The sequence below is a fragment of the Lissotriton vulgaris genome, chromosome 9 (genome assembly GCF_964263255.1).
Source record: "Lissotriton vulgaris chromosome 9, aLisVul1.2, whole genome shotgun sequence".
Lineage (NCBI taxonomy): Eukaryota > Metazoa > Chordata > Amphibia > Caudata > Salamandridae > Lissotriton > Lissotriton vulgaris.
The window spans coordinates 916,168,825-916,187,557 of record NC_141697.1 but is presented as its reverse complement, the minus strand read 5'-3'; the positions used below and the strand labels follow the sequence as shown (position 1 = coordinate 916,187,557).

The window sequence follows — 18,733 nt, the reverse complement described above, 5'->3', positions numbered from 1 at the left end:
GTCTGTGCATGTGGTAATGCTCTTGAGTGGCTTCAGCATGTGCTAACTCTACATCAAAACATGTTTTTTTAGAATACTCATGCTGTGCTCCTGTCTAGAACAGCCAATTACCCTTTTCTTCTAAGCTGTGGAATAGGTGCACTGTAGTGATATCTCCAGGGACGGCTCCTCCATTTGAGAGGAGGAGTGTCGCCCCACATGCCCCAGAGCTGAAAAATAAAATGGAAATAAAGTTTATTTACTACCATTCTATTTTACAGCAACCCGCCCAAAATAAATTTCAGGACTGGATGAGGCCAGTGCTGCCACGTGGCAGCAGCAGGGAGCTGTGAGCTTTAAAATGTGCATGTCTCTTTGGCCCGCTGCCTTGCGCTGGCCACTTAGACATGCGCATTTTAAACTTCTCTAACCTAGCTGTCTTAGACAGCTGGGTTAGAGAAAGCACAGGCCTCCAGTGCTCCTGAGAGTTCTGAGTGAGGCTTCTCCCTCCAATCCGGGTGCTTCTCTCATGCTGTGAGAGCAGCACCAGGATTGGGTAGTGCAGTTTCCTGGTTCCGACAAGACACCCGAGGGAGGAGGATGTACATGCCAGCCACCACTAAATGTCTCCCTTCCAGTATCCTGTAGGAGAATCATAGTCTGAAGTTAAAGCTGGTAAATGGTAGAATATTCTGTACTATCCTGTCTGTTTCTATGTTGCTCTCTTTGTAAGGTTAACTAGTTCATCCTTATCCTGCTGGTGTCCCCTATGATATAAGGGTCTTTTTCCACACTCTATAAAACAATAATCATACATAAGTAATAATTCGGCTATCCTGTTGTAGGATTAAACCTATAATAACTGATAAAACCCCAGTGAACAGGAAACAGCCCTCATCAGTGTAAACATATAAACACTGATAAACATCTGCACAACCACAAACTAAAATACCATTCAAGAAAATGAAAGTGAGAGAGAGCAGTAAATGTTATGTCTTTCTGAAGGGGCCAAGACAACAAAACTATGTTACCTGAGGTAGCAGCAAGAAAGACTAAGATTATTTTGCCACTGTTTTGTTGTTTAGGGATGTAACTACAATATTGTTTCCTCTTCCATTTGTTTCCTCCAGTTTGGGTGCTTGATTTAAAGGTGTAGGGTTTAAAAGCATGTTTTATGTCTGATCTAATTATTTTAAACACTGCAGAGAATCTGAGAATATTAAAGCATACTTGATTTTTGGCAGTGTTTAATTCTTTCAAGAAATTGCTGGCTCTTAAGAATCTTGGCCAGTATGTACAATCCCATTTACCCACAGACACAGAATGGGGAAACCCCCTTTGATACATCGGTACCCTTTTTTAACAAGTCAGTATTGATAGCAAGTCACCTGCCAACCACCCCATGTTTTAAAAGACTCAATGCAAGATAAAGTGACAGGTACTTGTGAAAAGAGTGCTGTCACCATACACATGGGATAGTGGTGAAAATATGACGACTTTCCACATATAACAACATTCATAGCTCCAGGTGTCCCATTGTTACTTGTGATACTTTCAGCTAAGCTCAGGGCCGTTTCTACCATTAGGCAGGACTAGGCAGCCGACTAAGGCGGCAAAAGGCAGAGGGCGGCAAAAAACCTGATTTTGTGCTGACCCTACCCAGCATTTCACAAGCCTGGTTCATTTGTAACCAACCACACGTGTAGCTTGTGCTCGGTAGAGAAAGCGCTTCTGAAAAACATAACACAGGCACCAAAATGCTGCACGGTCGTTTGTGTGCCTTTTAAAAAGAAGTTTTCTCTTTTATTATATGCAGAGAAGAAATGTACTAAAAGTCGTGCTCATGAGCGAGAAAAGATGCGAGGTTTGATAACTATTGAAAGTCCAATGTAGATGTACTTACTGATTTTCCGAGTAGTATGGTTATGTGGATATACTTGTTGCTGTGTTTTTTGTGTACAATGGCAAGATTTTGTCATGCTTTAAGAATTTTGTACAGCGCTTACAGTTGGCGAGGTTTCGTATTCTAAGATAAACCCTTCCTTTCGGAGCATGTAGGCTATCTGTCATCTGGGAGTCCTATGGGCTAGATTTCAGACTAGATCACACCGACGGAAGCGTTTCCTTCAAATTCAGGAGCAAAGACAAGTTTTACATTAACCAACAGGCTACTTTGCCTGATGCTGCAATGGGAAACGTTGTCAGAAGAACAAACATGAATTAGTGGAAGATTATGAGTCGTTAGTGCACACTACAAATGAAATGCGTTACACATCAGCAAAATTGGCTTTTTTTCTGTTTACAGTCTTTGACTAGGCCCAGTGAACGATGGCATTGTGCATGCTGACTGTGCAGGAGAGATTCATGTATAGGAAATACTAAACCGATAGACAAGATCTGGGATGGTGTCATGAAGGTGTGCGTTCCCGCAGGGCACTGAGGTCTTCCTGTTAATTCGAGGCACTTTCTAAAGCGCATACAGCAACCTCGAGTTGTTTTCAGGGTTAGAACATGTGCTTCAGAGAGCACCACTTGATAACACCTGGAGGTGACTGCCTTGCATTCTAGTTATGCTGCTTGCTGCACATCCTCCGAGAAATTCCGCATTAAGTGTTTGTATTTTTTTTTTAGTAGTTTATATACCGTAAACTCGACCGGAAGGTACCAGTGCACTTTGCAATAGCACCAGTTGCATTACAGAATCACAGACGGACACATTCATTTTTGTTCTTTTGCAGATTAAGTGATTTGCCCAGAATCACAGGATGATTGAGCCTCCCTCCAGAATCCAACCTGGTCCCCAGCTTAAAAGTCACAATAAATTCACCAAAAAACAAACACACATCTGTGCCCTGCACGAACACGCATCTACGTCATAGGGCCCTGTATTTGTAGTTCAGTGATTGCCCAATCAATAAAATTAAGTGCATTCCAGTTATTGTACGTAAATTCGGTACATATCTGGGCTGCGCCACCTGCTTATCAACATGCATAGAACCGGAGTGATGTTCCTTGGCACCCACGAGTCTCACCTGTCAATTAATTCTTCTAGCCTTGATGACAGGGGGAGAGAGTGATGGTAGTAAAAGGGAGGGGGCGGCATCTCTTAATTGTTGCCTAGGGTGGCAAAACACCTGGAAACGGCCCTGGCTAAGCTTGAATTTTTATCTAATTGCACTGTACAGCTCGGGTTTTTGAACCCATATTTACAATGTTAAAAGCAAACCTTGAAACCCCAGAATACAATGTGATGGTGGTTACAAGGCCAGGCCTGACGTAAAGTGAGACACTTTCCTTGGGGACACTTAGCAGCTAAGAAAGTCCACTCAACAGGAGCATCTCCTTAATGTAGTAAGAAAACTGCAGAAAAACAGTAGGAACCATGTTTAAAGCATCAAGTTCCAGGTGCATTAGAATGCACGGCTAACAAATTAATCAGGTGTCTTTCGAAAGTTTATAGGTTTCACAAGGTACTATGCTGTGGGTAGGGTTGACTACAACTACGTCATCATAATCAGTAAGGGGTAAGTGAATGACCCCCTCATGACACCCCCCCGCCCCCAGTCATGCCCAGGAATTGGTTTATTAAAACATTTGACTATTGTATTGTATTGTAACTGCATTTATAGCACTCTTGCTTTTCTAATCCATTAATAGTCCTGTAAACCAAACCAGGCAGAGTGCTGACAGAGTAAGCGTGAGAGGTAACATGACATGAGAGAAGATCATGAGATGTGAGTGGGAGTACAATGCACAGACTTTCTATGCTGAAAACTGTACACCCTAAATCAATTGGATGTGCTGCCAATGAGAAGATGCTTCATACCCTGCATTACTTGCCATTTAAAATAAATATACACTTTAAACAACCACTGCATAAAAAACAACTTACTTTGGAAACACTGGAAAAACACAGTTGTCTATTTGTCTTTGGGGTTAGGCAGGTGAATAAACAAGGATAAGAACTGATTTCAAAAGGTTTTCAAAGCAGTGAGAAAACACCACTGAAATCCACAAACAATAACCACTGAAAACAGAATATTTCGGTTGGAGACTGGGTTTGTGTTGAGGAGTAGGAAGTAGTGGCGCTCTGAGCAGTATGATGTTGTAGTTGAGATCGTTGTGCAGTAGGCACGCGGTGCAAAACAGGACAGGGGAACACAAACCCTTCGTGAAAAAGGCCCCTGAAGTGATCTAGGCAGGCCAAGACCAACTGAAATGAGAACAGATCCTGTGCACACGCATGTATGGTTAATAGTCCCAGTATAGTGCCTGGGTTCTTTGCTCATAAAGAATAAATGCTTTGAAAAAAGGATGCAAGGAATGTCAGTGATTCGTGTGAATAAAGTTTTCATAAGTCAAACAATGGACAGTACAGTAAGGAAGTAGCCAGCCGACACGTGTTTCGTCACACCGTGAAGGAGGTGTAATTCATCAGGGCTGTAGGGCTACAAGTAGGTTGGAATCTTGTTGATAAGGCGCGGTGGAGAAACGACTCCGACCGCAAGTGCACAGGCGTTGAAAACCGCCAAGTTGTGGTTGCTCGGTCCGGCAAGGGTAGCAGGGCCAATGGCGTCCTGTGGACCGGCTGAGCGTAGAGGAGAGCGCACGCGGTAAATTCGAATGGCGGGTAGTGGAAGAACATAAATCAATTGGATGTTCTGCCAATGAGAAGATGTATCATACCCTGCACTACTTGCCATTTAAAATAAATATATGCTTTAAACAACCACTGCATAAAAAAAACTTACTTTGGAAACACTGGAAAAACACAGTTGTCTATTTGTCTGTCTTTGGGGTTAGGCAGGTGAATAAACAAGGGTAAGAACTGATTTCAAAAGGTTTTCAAAGCAGTGAGAAAACACCACTGAAATCCACAAACAATAACCACTGAAAACAGAATAGCCCAGTAATAATCTACATTAAACATAGAGTATTATTTTAGTAGGGGTGTTGTAAACATTCAGGGGCATATTATCAAGCTCCAGCAATAATTATTGCTTAGCGCGCTTATTATTATCGCTGGCTATCGCGGGAATATATCGCCAAGCTAGCACTGTATTATCAACGCTTAGCGCTATGGCGATAAATATTCCAGCGATAGCGGGAAAATGGCCAAACATCACTGAAAAAACAGCGATGTCCCTTTTAAAACGGGGATAAGCTTGGTGATAAGGCCCTGTGGCCTTAACGCCATAATCCACCTCCCATGTTAGATATGCCTTAGTCAGGAATTTAGCAGACGTTAAGTTACTGTGTTAAGGCAGAGTTAGCGCGATTATGATTATCGCTACGCCTCGTTAATATCGCGAAGCTGCCTTCGCGATATTCTCCTGTGTTGTTTTGACAGCCACGCCTACTTTGCATCTCATTATCGATGCAATGCGAGTCGTGACAAAAACGGGAGCTAAATCAAGGAAACATGCGCTAGCGTTTCCTTGTTAATAATGTGATAAAATTATCGCTGCTTTTTGCCCGAAAACGGACGCTAAAGCAGCGATAATTCTATTTCCAGCCCTTGATGATATACCCCTCAGGATTTAACAGAACGGACAAGACAGCACCGCAGTCAGCACATATTGGGTTACAAAGGCAGAAGCTGTGAGCTAATGATAGGAACATGGCCCTTGGGGCTGCAGCAGAACCAACTTTAGTTTAACGTGTTCAGTAAAGAGGAAAACATGCTCAGGGGCCAAAAGAGGAAGGGAGGAGCAGGACTCTAGCATACTGTAACTGCTCCAGCATTACATCCTGCAACAGAATGTGTCAGGTAGGCACAGATAGGAAGAATGTTTCAGCAGGGCAGTATTAGTTTGAAAACTAGTTGTAGATTCTCAGACTCTGCCCCGGTCAAATGTATGATCAAAAACATGTCTGAACTGCTGTCATTGATGGTTGACCATATGTACTCTGTGGCCAAACATGGGTTATTCATGGACATAAAACACAGGCTAGGGCCATGGGCTCTCTCTCTCTCAAATACTGCAGGACTCACCTTGGGAGCAGGCAGATCCTGCGGCAGTGACGCTGAAGCGGCTTGTGGTACTACGGTGGCTGGCAGTGTTCTTCTGGGGCTGGAAAAGGATGATGTGCAGTTTGGGGGTAAAAAGACAGCCAAGCACAACAGAGCCGCTCAGACTGATGGAGATGCACATGGTGGTCATCTGGACCTGTGAAGCGCAGAAAAAGAATTTGGTTATGATGCTCCACTCTTTTCACTTTACCAGAGAACCACAATACACCCAACCAAAAGAGCTAGCTCCAAACAGGATGTAAATAGGTCCAAAACTCAGTGGCAAAACAGGTAAATAATATTGATGGTTCTTAGACAAATTCTACAATCAATGAGAAAAATACATTACACTTTGCTATTTGTATTTAGTTTCAAAACTCCTGAATGTTTGGAAAACAAACTTACTAAAACGGGTAGATCCTCATTCCCTTACATGCATCTCTCTTGAGCTACAATTTGTGAGTCCTACTAACTTTGGGGCATATTATCAAGAATGGCGTTAGAATTATCGCCGCTTTAGCGGCAGGAAACTGCTGCTAAAGTTTCGATAATGGGCTTGATAATATGACCTTGAGAATTCCAATAGAAGCCCATGTGCACTCCAGAACATGGGCCTCTAGGTGAATTCACAAGGGCATATTATCAAGCCTATTATCGCTGCTTTAGCGGTGATAAGTTTAACGCTGTTTCTTGATAATATGCCCCTTTGTGTCTCCGTCGCACATCCCGCCACACATCTCTCAACAGCCTTTGTGTGTCTTAAATTCATGGTATGTTTACACTCTCCCACATTCCCTCTAGCCCTACTTTGGTGTTTGTGCACCAAGCAGCCTTAGTTACAGTGGATAGGAGTCACTGGGTGAGTTGACTGCCCTACAGAGACTGATCTTATGTCTATTGCTGTATACTAACATCTGACGTCACACGTCAGATGTTTACATGCATCCACATCAAATGCTGGACTGGGCTTTGTTTGTCCCCAGTGATTTTGTACAAATATATATTTGTTTGACAGTGAATGTGTTGGTATGCAGACACCGAGAACGGTCCCCTGGTTGGGAGGGACAGTGGCTCTCACAATAGAGCAATGGTGAACAGGGGAGGATACCTGAGGGCTGCTGTGGTGCTCATCACAAAGACTCAAATCAGGGGGTAAGCAAGGCAGGTTAGATGCCACAGCACGTTTTTATAAAGGTCCTGAGGAAAGCCAGATTTAACACCAAGGCACTGGCTGAAACATGTCGACCCATAATGGATGTAGGAGGTCGTAACTTGCCACCATATACCCTTCTGCCTTGTTTTAACCGCCCAGTTATTAAAATGTAATTTACCCTCGGGTACTGGGACCCCGCCAAGCCGTTTGAATTTTCACTTCACTAAACCCCACACTGCACTCTCAGAAAAATACCCGCTCCGCTGTAATCAGGCGTCGTAGCACACATGGGACACGCTCGGTGTCACTGGGTGGGCCCGATGATGAAGCATGCCACCAACTAGGTTGGTGGGTGAGGGCTTCATGATCACACCAACAAGGTGTCTACTGACAAAACAAGTCAGAGTCCAACCTATAAAGTCACATGTAGCTAGTCTCTTTTGATGATACATATAATCCCACGGGGACTTGGACTAGCTAACTAGTCCTCTCTCTCTCTCTCTCTTGATACGCCTATATGAAAAATCTGTGTTAGCCTTGGAAACACTTTAACCCTCAATTTGACCTGGACTAGCAGCAGTTCATCCTACGGCAAGCACAGTAGAAGGAGGGTCCCTAACTAAATACCTTTCATGCGTGACTGAGAGAGCTGGCCAGCATGTGCACAGATGATGAGCAGAATACAGGGGTATGCATGCAAATTACTCAGAGGTGTAAGTGTTCAGTTTGTGACCCACACATAAACGTAGAAGCTATGCCGACACTGATCCTCTACCATGAACTGTCTGATGAAAATATAATCATATAGACCCTATTATTCTGAAGTAAAAGTGTGGAAAGGATAAAAAGGACTGGCAACAGACCATGAGAGTGTGGTGAAATTCAGTATTTATTGAAAGAGTTTGGAAAGTTGTTTTCAGGACTGACAAAATCATTGCTTCACCAGTCAATCTACTCATTGATTTCACAGCCCTGCTGAAAATGCTTTGCCACCTGGGAGCAGGTCACAAATGTATTTATATGAAGAATTCTGAACAAAGCCATGAAAAGAGAAAGACACTTAACACCAACCATTGATGACCTGATGATGGACTTTAATGGGGTAAGATGGTAGTTGAAAACAGACCTCATTGGATAAACCTTAATTGGTTCAACAGAGTTTATATATTATCATGTTTTAGATGCATCTAGACTCCAGAAGATGCAAAAATTTGAATTTCAGAATATTCTTGGCTACCGAAGTTTATCAAAACGTTGTTCGAGACGCACCTGCTGGTCTGCATGACATGATGCTTACATCATTTATAATGTACAGATTATATACAGCTCACCAAAGGGGGCTCTTCTCAAGGGGTGAGACAGCACAGGACAACAAAATGGCAAATACACCACCAGAAAGTGTGACTGGCCGGTTTCTGCAGCTTTTTGGGAATAGAACCATTTTTTGATATTTGAAAATAAAGTGATCAGGTCCCTGTGGACTACAAGAGTAAAACTGTGAGGAATATACACCAATCACATTTGAGAGGGGGTACCCAAAGGCATAGACAGGAAGTACACTCAGCTACCGAAAGAGCCAATGACTAGCGAATGGGGAACATTGTGTCCATGTAGTAACTAATCATAAGCCACTGATCCTGCTGTTTCCATGCACTGTGCCACCCCACTACCAGGAATTGAGAAATGGGCATTACAACTGCAAGTGTATAACGTTGAGTTGCAATATTGGGCAAAGTTGAGTCACCTGACTGTCTACTCGTGGCACCAGAATGCCATTAAAACAAAGGCCAAGTTGATAGAAAAGGTATGTTTTCCTGACCTTGATGCAAAAAGTCAAACAAGCATTTGCAATGCAGTAGGTCGCGCATTTGCTAGAGTGTGAGCTTTTGTCATTGTATGTGACAATGCCTTTTATTTATATGGTTTGAAAACCTGCAAGCGGTGCGTAAACACATACGTTGTACTTATTGTTGTTGCTTATGAGAAGCAAGGCTGGCAGTAACTGCGCCTCTTTTCCTACCAGCCATGCGTCTCGTAAGCAAGGACTATAAGAACAAAGTGCATGTTTACTCACTGCTTTCAGGTTTTTAAAACACATACATAAATGGTATTGCCATTTACAGTGCCAATAGCTCAAACTCTCGCAAATGCAAGACCTATTGCATTGCAAATGTGTGTTCTCTGTTCCCACTTTCACTTTAAAAACGTAATTGTAACCAAATGGCAGACACTGTGAACAAGGCTCTGAGTGGGGACTGGTTCTTCTACGCCAATGTGTAGCACCAAATAATCAGACTACACGTATGTGTAGTTTGTGCTTTATGGATCTTTATTGATATCAGTGGCCCTGGCCTACCATGCACCACTCCTATCGTGGCAGGGAACATCAGCTAAGCGAGCAGCACAACTCAAATTATGACCCGACAGGTAGTTCTTTTGAGCCATACTCTCCTGTTCTTCCAATGCCATTCATGTATACATATTTAATGTAAATAGCTCGCTGCTGACTCTCTCTCTTGTGTAGGTGTTGTCCCTATATTTTGTATGTTATTATGCATTCTCCACATGCTTACATCTGTACCCATATGAACATATGACCCTCTCTTTCTGAAGTTTTTATAATATACCTCTGTTGTAAAGTGCTGTGCCCTTTATCAGTTTCTATCAGTGCCCCTTACTTTACAACTTAGATCCCTCATACATAACCTTTCAAGCTCTCTCCCATATCTAAGACCACTTCCGGTTCTCCTCTTCTTCACTAAGCTGCAAGCTCTCCTGTATACAGTGACCCCGATGACGTTGCATGTTAAAGAGGTCACAATCCAGGATGTCTACTGTCTCTAGGCCTCAATGTTCATCCCTCACAGTGCCCTGAAGTCACCCACCTTCACTACATGACCAGTATTATGTCACCTTGCCGCTCCACCATCTGTCATACTAAAGAAAAATACTTTTCCTGGTGGTGGAGGCAATGGTTGGCATTTATGTCACTGACACAACTCTTGAAATACTACCAAAGTCTCTAGGAATCTCAAAGGGACTAGGAAGAGAAGAAGCCATCTGCCCTCCGCCTGTAGACTCACTTGATCTTGTGAAGAATGAGTGAATTTACCCTCCAGAGAATGAGTGAAAGTTGTTCGAAATTCATCACTGCAGAGCCTTTTGTCAGAAATAACAACATCATGTGCAGCACTTTGTTATGTTATGTTATGTTAATGATCTCTTATATAGCACGTGACTCACCCGGGGGCATCTCAGCGCTTACCTAGGAGATAGCATAAAGCAGATTGGGATAAGAGTTGCTCGAGTAAAGAGCCATGTTAAAATAGGAACGTTTTTAGTTGTTTCCTGAAGGTCAGGAGAGATGTTGATTTACACAGGGCCTCTGGTAACGAGTTCCCGTATTTGGGAGCAATGTATGAAAAAGCTCTACCACCTGTACGACTTAACCGAATGCGTGGGACCTTCAGGAGGGCTAGTGAGTTAGATCTTAAATTGCATTCGGACACCTGCTTGGAAAGCTTGTTTTGCAAATAGCAGGGGCCTTCCCCCCTACGAGCTTTAAAAGAGAGGCAGCAGATCTTGAAAAAAGATCTCTTCTTCACTGGGAGCCAGTGCAGTTCTCTGAGTAAGGGAAGAGATGGGGATCCTTGGGGTGATTTAGAACCATCCTTGCAGCAGTATTTTGGATCACTTGAAGTTTAGTTAGTGTTGTCTCCCCTACTTCAGCCAGCAACTTGTTCCCATAATCGAGCCGACTCACGACCATTGCCTGTACCACTGTTTTACAGTGTTCTAGTGGTAGATAAGGGAGTATTTTATGTAATAGGCGGAGGCTGTAATAGCATGACCCTGAGATGTTCTTGATGTTATCTTTCATTGTGAGTTTGTGGTCCAGTTGTATTCCTAAACTTTTTACCGAGGAGGACGGGGTAGGGGCTTCACCCAGCTCAGATGGCCACCAGTCGGCTGACCAAGAGTGAGAGGCTCTACCTAGGAGCATAAGGTCAGTTTTCCCCGGGTTGAGCTGGAGGCAGCGCTCCCTCATCCACTCCGAGATTGCAAACATTCTACTCGAGAAGCGTAATTTCTCGTTAGTAGGAGGTGTTACCGATCGAAAATAGCAGTTGTGTATCGTCGGCATATGAGACTATCTCGAAGCCGAATGGTTGCACAATTTTGGCTAGAGGAGCCAGATACACATTAAAGAGTGTGGGGCTCAGACACGAGCCCTGAGGCACACCCTTGTCGAGCAAGAATTTTTGGGATGCAAAGGGACCAGAATAGTGGTTTGGCGTCTATCAGTTAGAAAGTTCCCCAGCCACTGGAGGGCCACACCCCCGATGCCGCACTCATGTAGTCTCTCCGCCAGCAGTTGGTAAGATATAGTATCAAAAGACGCGGAGAGATCTAATAGGATCAATATTATGGATCCTCCTCCTTTTTTTGGAAATGCTAGCACTGGAGAGTTTGACTTGCTATTGTTAGTGGCAGTTTTGTTTTATCACTGGCTTTCTGGAATCCACGCACTGTTACCAAGCATGGGCATGCCGGCTGTATTTGTTTCCTTCTTTCTAGGAACAGAGCCTCCAGATGAAAAGTGGCAATTAACACCAGTTGCATTCTTGTTGAGAGAGACAGATGACTGCAGTGAAGCTCTGGTTGATAATAACTATTATCTAAGCTGTTCTATTTTTGAAGTGCCAGGCCTGCACTTAGCCCTTTACAAAGGACAATCACAAGGCAGTTGCTTTCCACAGTGTAGTGGCTATTTTTTTTTTTATAAACGACAGCCGTGGCTATTGGTTTGCGTGAAAGAATGTTATTTATCACGTTTATATAAAGTGGAATACGGAAATCTACGTTCTCGTCCTGCTATCAGACACAAACCATTAGGCAATTTATGTCTTCCTGCTTCAGCATATTAAAATATATTAGAACAGGCAGCATACTAAAACCGTGGCTCTTTAAACTTTGGTAACACTTTTCCATGCGCTGTATTCAGTGCTAACATTTCCTGAATTAATTTGCTGTATATGTGCCTACTTTTTTTTTACATTCTTGTTTCCGCAGAAGGTTGTAAATTGCTACTTTTTCGTTCTTCCGAAGAGGGTAAACAGGTTATTTTGCATCGGGAATGTACTGCGGATAGCACGCTGAAGTTCAATAGGTGCTTGCAAAAATAATGTCCACGAAACTGAGATACATTTTTGAGAGAAAGAAAATTACGCCCCCGCCTTTACAGTGAATCTAAGGCATTTAACAACAGACCTCCCATGACACCCCAAGCAACACAGATGAGCGCAGATGGACAGCAGAGGAACAGATCCTGACGGATGATGATTTATGGTGTTTTCCTCTGCAAGCAGCAGTCCAATAGTTGCCAAAGCGCAGAAGTGAATAGGGGCAACAGGGAACCACAAGCATTTGCAATGCCTCGCATTTACTAAACTCTTGAAAATGCGAGACCTATTGCATTGCAAATGGTTGTTTGCAAAAGCGCACCATACCGTGCTTTCACTTTAATGGCGGTGGTGCCCCTTTCCTTAGACGCGGCTCATCTAAATATTAACGTGGAAGTGCGGCATGGGGCGCTTTTACAAAGAAAAGTTAAAAAATAGAAAACTGTGGCGTGCCATGCTATGGAAAAAATAAATGAAGCCTTACAAGAGAGCTTGTCCTGCTCGCTTTGCAGGCAGTGCTCAGAGGCTGTAATTAAAGCCTACCGAGCAACAACAAACGTAACGGGGATGTCGCTATGGGAGGTTACAAATGAAGACAAGGCGTTACTAAGAAGGGACTACCAAGCCTATTAACGAATCAGAAGCTAGCATTTACCAAGGACAATGACAAAAGCCAATGAAAAATATGGGCGGAGAGTGGGCGGAGCTTCATGTCCTTACTCCGAATACAGCATTCCTTGCAGAGCAGCGCATGAACTGCCCAGGCTCAACCTAAAAACTGATCAACAGCTGAAGCTCCAACATCAATAATAATGGTAAAACCATAGACAGAACTATTGTGCAGATGCAGAAAAACCTGTGTATAAGTCCCATGGCTCTCTGGAGAAGCATCAAAAGATTGGGGCGGTGGGTTGGAAGGCTTATACAGCTGGGCTTGCTATGTGTGCATAACAGGCACCCTGCCAAACAATGCTCTGTATACCTGTTAGAAAAGAAGCACGTAATGCCTGTGCAGCAGGATTTATTCATATCTCTACGGAGGGTGTTGTGTTTGGTTATACATTTTAATAAAAGGTGTTATTAAAAACAATAATGGTGAAAGAATGTTATATACCATAGATCAAGCACTGAATTGATTTTTGCAAAATTCCAGAGGATCAATATCTGTGATACAATGAAAATGAATACTTGCTCTCCCACGGTGAAGAGAATAATATCAAGAATATTACATACTCCTTGATTACAAAATAATGTGAGAACAGAAAATGATCTACACTTTTAAGGCATTGAAGTCTATAAATCCTCAGGCAATATGAATATTTGATATCGCAAAATTAGTCCCCAAGTGCCCTAGGCCAAGGGGAAGTGGAGAAATTAGAGCACATAGATACAAGAACTATACACATTGGTCTGACGCTGCAAAAAAATTGAAATAGTCCTTTTATCATTCCCATCACTTACTCTGCATCTTATAAACCTTAAGCTAAAGTGTAAGTTGTGAGCTAAGGATAAAATATATCAGAGAAGCTGGTTCGCCACAAACTTTACTGACTTTTGCATTTTTAATACCTATTTCCATGTTTGGTTTATTTTACAGTGTTTGACATGTGTTTAATGTAGGTGTAAAGATAAGTTCTGTACAGTCATGTCTGACGTCAAGCATCAGACGTTGACCCGCACACACTCCACCCCCAGAGCGGGTCTTGGTAATGTGGAGAAATGAATGGGGCGTTTTGTTGTGCTGGGCGCCAGTCAACACCAATAATCCAGCTTGACCCTCTGGCAAATTGGTTGCGCTACTGATGGAATACAGGCACAGAGAATGTGTTCTCACTGACTCAAGTAGGTCTTGCAACAGAAAACTCACTAAGCGGGTGCCATTGCTCAGTCCTGTCTGCTGCTAAGCTGAGCTGCTACTTGACAAACACAACAAGATGATGGACGGAGTGCTGAAACTTTCAACAACTCACCACCAGTCAAGAGATCTGGGTTTAATCCATCATTCTTTTGCTCACTATGATACCCCATTGTTCGCTGTGCCACTGGATTCAAGCTAGCTTGGCTGATGAGGGATGTTACCCCGAAACCGGTCCCAGGATTCTTCTTTCTGGTCCAAGGAGGACTCGGCATGGCAGTTCGGGCTGGACTGTTCCCATAAGGAGCAGGAACAAGACTGATTTGTATGTGGCTTGGTCCAAACTGGTGTGGGGTAGTGAGTAAAAGAACAATGGGTTTAACCCAGATCTCTTGACTGGGGTGAATGTTTGATTCATTCAGCATTCCATCCATCATTTGTTGCTGCAGAGCTGCTACTTGAAGCATAGAGTAACACAGCCTGTGCCTGAAATCTAGAAATTCTAGGGAATATTTATGGGGATTTGGCACAGGGCAGCACAGCAAAGCACCTTGCTGTTCTGCCCTCCGTCAAAGTAAAAAGAGTGGGAAAGCACAGTAACAAAATAGAAGGGGATTCCCCAAGGGGTTCTTTTTTAGGATGCTGGCAGGAAAAAATGGGGGTAAGAACAATGTAATAGAAGGAGAGAACTACCCTGCCAGGGAGTGATTATATGGTCCCTTCAGCGAGATCCAGAGAGGGAAGGGGGGGGGGTGACATAAATTAATGCTTCGGAGCCAATGATATATCAAACACATTCAGAGCAAATTAAGAAAAAGTGAAAAAAGTTTATTATTTTTTTTATTTGAGGTAACAATTCATAAATGAAGTCCATGAAATAACATTCTAAAGCATATATACAAACACCCTCTCTGGATCTCGCTGAAGGGACCATATAATCACTCCCTGGCAGGGTAGTTCTCTCCTTCTATTACATTGGGAAAGCACAGTATCCATGGCATATGGTGCATTCCTGACCTTTCTTCCTGTGCTGACACCGTTTAGGCAGCCTAGCGCCAATGCAGGAACCCTTTCACCGTGCAAGGGTGTCTGTATTGCATGCAGGATTGTTTTGTGCAGGAAGGGGCCCCTTCCTACAAAAAAGAAATCCGTGGAGGCTTTTTTCTCTTTCTGTGTGTGCTGCACACACACAGAAAGAGGAAAAAAACAAGGAGAATCAAACATATTTCTCATTGTTGCTCCTCCCCTGGGGAGATGTAAGGTTTTTACGTATCCCTAGGTTTATATGGTCTTATAAATCATGAAATGTGTCAAAATCCATGAGTGCTGCATGGAAACATCCACCACAACGCCCATAGAGCACCTCCCTTGCGCAGAGAGTAAGGCAGTGATTTGTGCGGCCTTGCCTTACTCCTTATCTGTGAGGCCATTCAAAGCCACGCAAAGTGGCTTCACGTGGTCTCATAAATATGACTTGGTGGTTTGCGCCGCTGTTGCATCACAAAAAGTGATGCAACTACGGCACAAGGGGCTCGTAAATATGCCTCGAAGTTTGGATTTCAAGTGGAGAAAGCAAGGGATGAGGAAAAAAAGAACCTGTGGAAATACCTGAATGTGACATAACATTAGAAAGGAAAATATATTAAGGTATGTGTGTAGACGGAAGATAACCCTTACATTTATTATTGTCTGCACATAGCTTGGATTTTCAAAGATGTGTGACTCCCTTTTGGTCACAGAGCATCTAGGGTGGTGGAAGGTTTTTATTTTATATCAAAGTTACTTTGTTCTCTTAGCAGTGGCAACACTTTGCTGAAGATCAAATGGCCGGGTTTTCCTGAAAAATAGAGAGTGCAGACCCTACTAGTTCTGTCTTTTCCTCAGTCAATTGTCTGTTATATACTGAGTTAACCACCCTCTTCTGGTACTACAGATTACTGGTGTTATTAAACGAATCTATTTTCTCTGTAAAGATAGATTTCTCTCCTTTTCCCCCCGAATATAGTTATACGCCAGGCCATTGTGATACTTGTTCAATTATAAAGAGAAGTAAGAATGTATCATATTTTAGGAGATCTTTTGTAACTAAGTTTGCTTGAAAATGTCCCCCTTCCCCATTGTTTAAACCTAATATTGTATTGTGTTGCGGTTCATGTACCACAAGTAATTTTCTTTGAGTAAGGCTTTGCTGCTTGTGCCAGATTATGAAGGGCAAACTACGGATTCATCAAAGAAGCCTGTTTACATATTAGAAACTTTTTAGGAGCTCTATTATAGCCCTCATCAAGAATGTAGCTTCTCTCCGGCAGGGTTAAAAATCTGGCTTCCTACAGACAGGGATATCTGGCGCATGGAGTATAGAAAATAGTGGGTCATCTGGTACTTATCAATCAACCAATCAATCAATTAATCAATCAATCAATCAAGCAGGGGTTTATAAAGCGCACTACTCACCCGTGAGGGTCTCAAGGTGTTGGGGGCTTCTATCAGCTCTGTCTTAACTCCTGGTTCACAATCTGTCTATTCCACTTTGCTGCATGTCCCATGCAAGCAATACCAGGTGCTTACTGTTTTATAAGCTATACAGCTTGAATATTCTCAGGCCTCTGTGCTATCCGCACACCACTGACCTGTCAAGGGCAGATGGGCTTCCTGTGATTCTGTGATACATCCTGAGCCAGGTTAGGACACCCTCATTTTGTGACTCTCCGCGTGTGAGTCCAGTTGCGGCCTGTGTAGGTAAGAGCGGTGGGGGGGGGGGGATTTCGAAGACGACGACGAGGGAAAATTAATTATTTATTTTGTTTTCCTTCATCATCATCATCAGTTGAAATCCCCCTCCTTGCCCCACCGCTCTCTTACCTGCACGGGCCGTGACTGTGTGAGTCCACACCTTTCACATGGCAGCTGCCATGTGCATGTAGCTCTGTTTCTTTCCCTCATTATGCTTTGACTCTCGCCCTGTGATCCTCCGATGACACTTATGTAGCCCTTACCTGCACAACCTGTTCATAATGTATAAGACCTTGTTCATTTCCATAGTCCTGACTCTATGCTTGTTTATCTCCTTCGACCCAGCCCACTCCCGCCCATCACAGTTAACAGTTTGACCCTTACAGTGTGAACAGCAACACTGAGTTTAAATTCTCTACATTTTCATCCTTTCCAAAGTCTATGGAAAGGTGTGGTGTGTGGGCGGGGGAGTAGTCATGCCAAACATTAATGAGAGCCTTCATTTAACACTTTGCTGCTAAAAATATTTCCTCTTCTAAAAGGAAAAAGAGGACCATGGCACTACAAAACTGCTGATTTAAAATGTAGTTGGATGAATCCACATGACTCCACAACATTCCAGAGGTAATGTACCATTCTTGTGGGAGCAGTTGGATTGTAGAGTTGTGTTATTTTTTGTATTAAGGGAATGTTACACTCTAATATTTGTAAAATGTGCACTGTCTATCCCATTGGTTTCTTCAACCAGGGCTGACAAATATGAACTAATGCCCCAGTACTTACCCGTAATCTTCATTACTCTGAGTCCTTTTCTTCCTCGCCACAGTAATTACTAATGAACTATACTGTGGCGAGGAAGATGGACGAGGAGGTAATGCCCCAGTTACTTACTGGTAATCTTCACTCGCCACAGTATAGTTCATTAGTAATTACTGTGGCGGGAAGACGGACGAGGATGTAATAAACACGAAAACTGAGAACCACACTGGAGGAATCAAATCATGGTAAAAACTTCAGAAAAACACCTCCTCCAAATCCTGCTTTAATACTGATCTCAACAACGAGAGGCGCGCCCTTAGGTCGACTGAACGCTCTTGGAGGCAAACCCATCCCCCTCAAATCTCGCCCTACTCAGATCCGCCAGTTCCAATTACAAAAAGCATATCCTCAATACTAAGGCTGCCTTCTTCCGCTCACAACTTGACCGGGCCAAAAATAGACCCAGGGTACTATACAACATTATTAAAAACCAAACAACCTCTGCACCCCCTCCCCCCCCACCCCCAAGGTTATGGCCATTTTCGAGGGATGTGAAGAAATTTGGAACTACTTCTCTGATAAAATCTCCAAAATTGATAATTCCTTCATATTAACTCCCCTCCTACACTGCCCACTACCCTACTTGACTTTTCCTCCGATTCTCCCTCCCTCTTAACACTTCCTCATGACCCCTCATCTCTGGCCCTAGTTGTTTCTCTTCCTGAATCCAACCCCTCCAAACCTGAGCAAAAAAATAACGCTTCGTGGCATAACTTCCATCCAGTTACTGAACTCGAAGTTCTCAATGTCATTGCCAGTCTTAAACCATCCTCTCACTCCAGAGACCCTCTCCCAGCCAACCTTGCCTAAGATTTAAAACACATCATTGCCCCTTATTGGACCTCTATCATCAACTCCCCCTTTGCCACGGGTTGTGTGCCCGTTTCCCTTCAACTTGGACAAATAACTCCCATCCTCAAAATCCTGCTGCCGACCTTAATGACCTAAATAATCTGTGACCTATCTCTAACCTTCCTTTTCTCTCTAAAGCCCTTGAA

General features: G+C 43.2%; 1 protein-coding gene across 1 annotated transcript in view; it reads right to left on the bottom strand.

The window, feature by feature from the left end:
• GRM2 (glutamate metabotropic receptor 2) overlaps positions 1-18,733 on the bottom strand; it is a 489,558-nt gene that overhangs the window by 48,790 nt on the left and 422,035 nt on the right. The window contains exons 5-6 of the mRNA XM_086938723.1: positions 5,975-6,149; positions 1,675-1,707 (exon numbers count right to left, since the gene is read on the bottom strand). Of these exons, the coding sequence (XP_086794849.1) occupies positions 1,675-1,707; positions 5,975-6,149 (208 nt within the window). The remainder of the gene's footprint in view (positions 1-1,674; positions 1,708-5,974; positions 6,150-18,733) is intronic.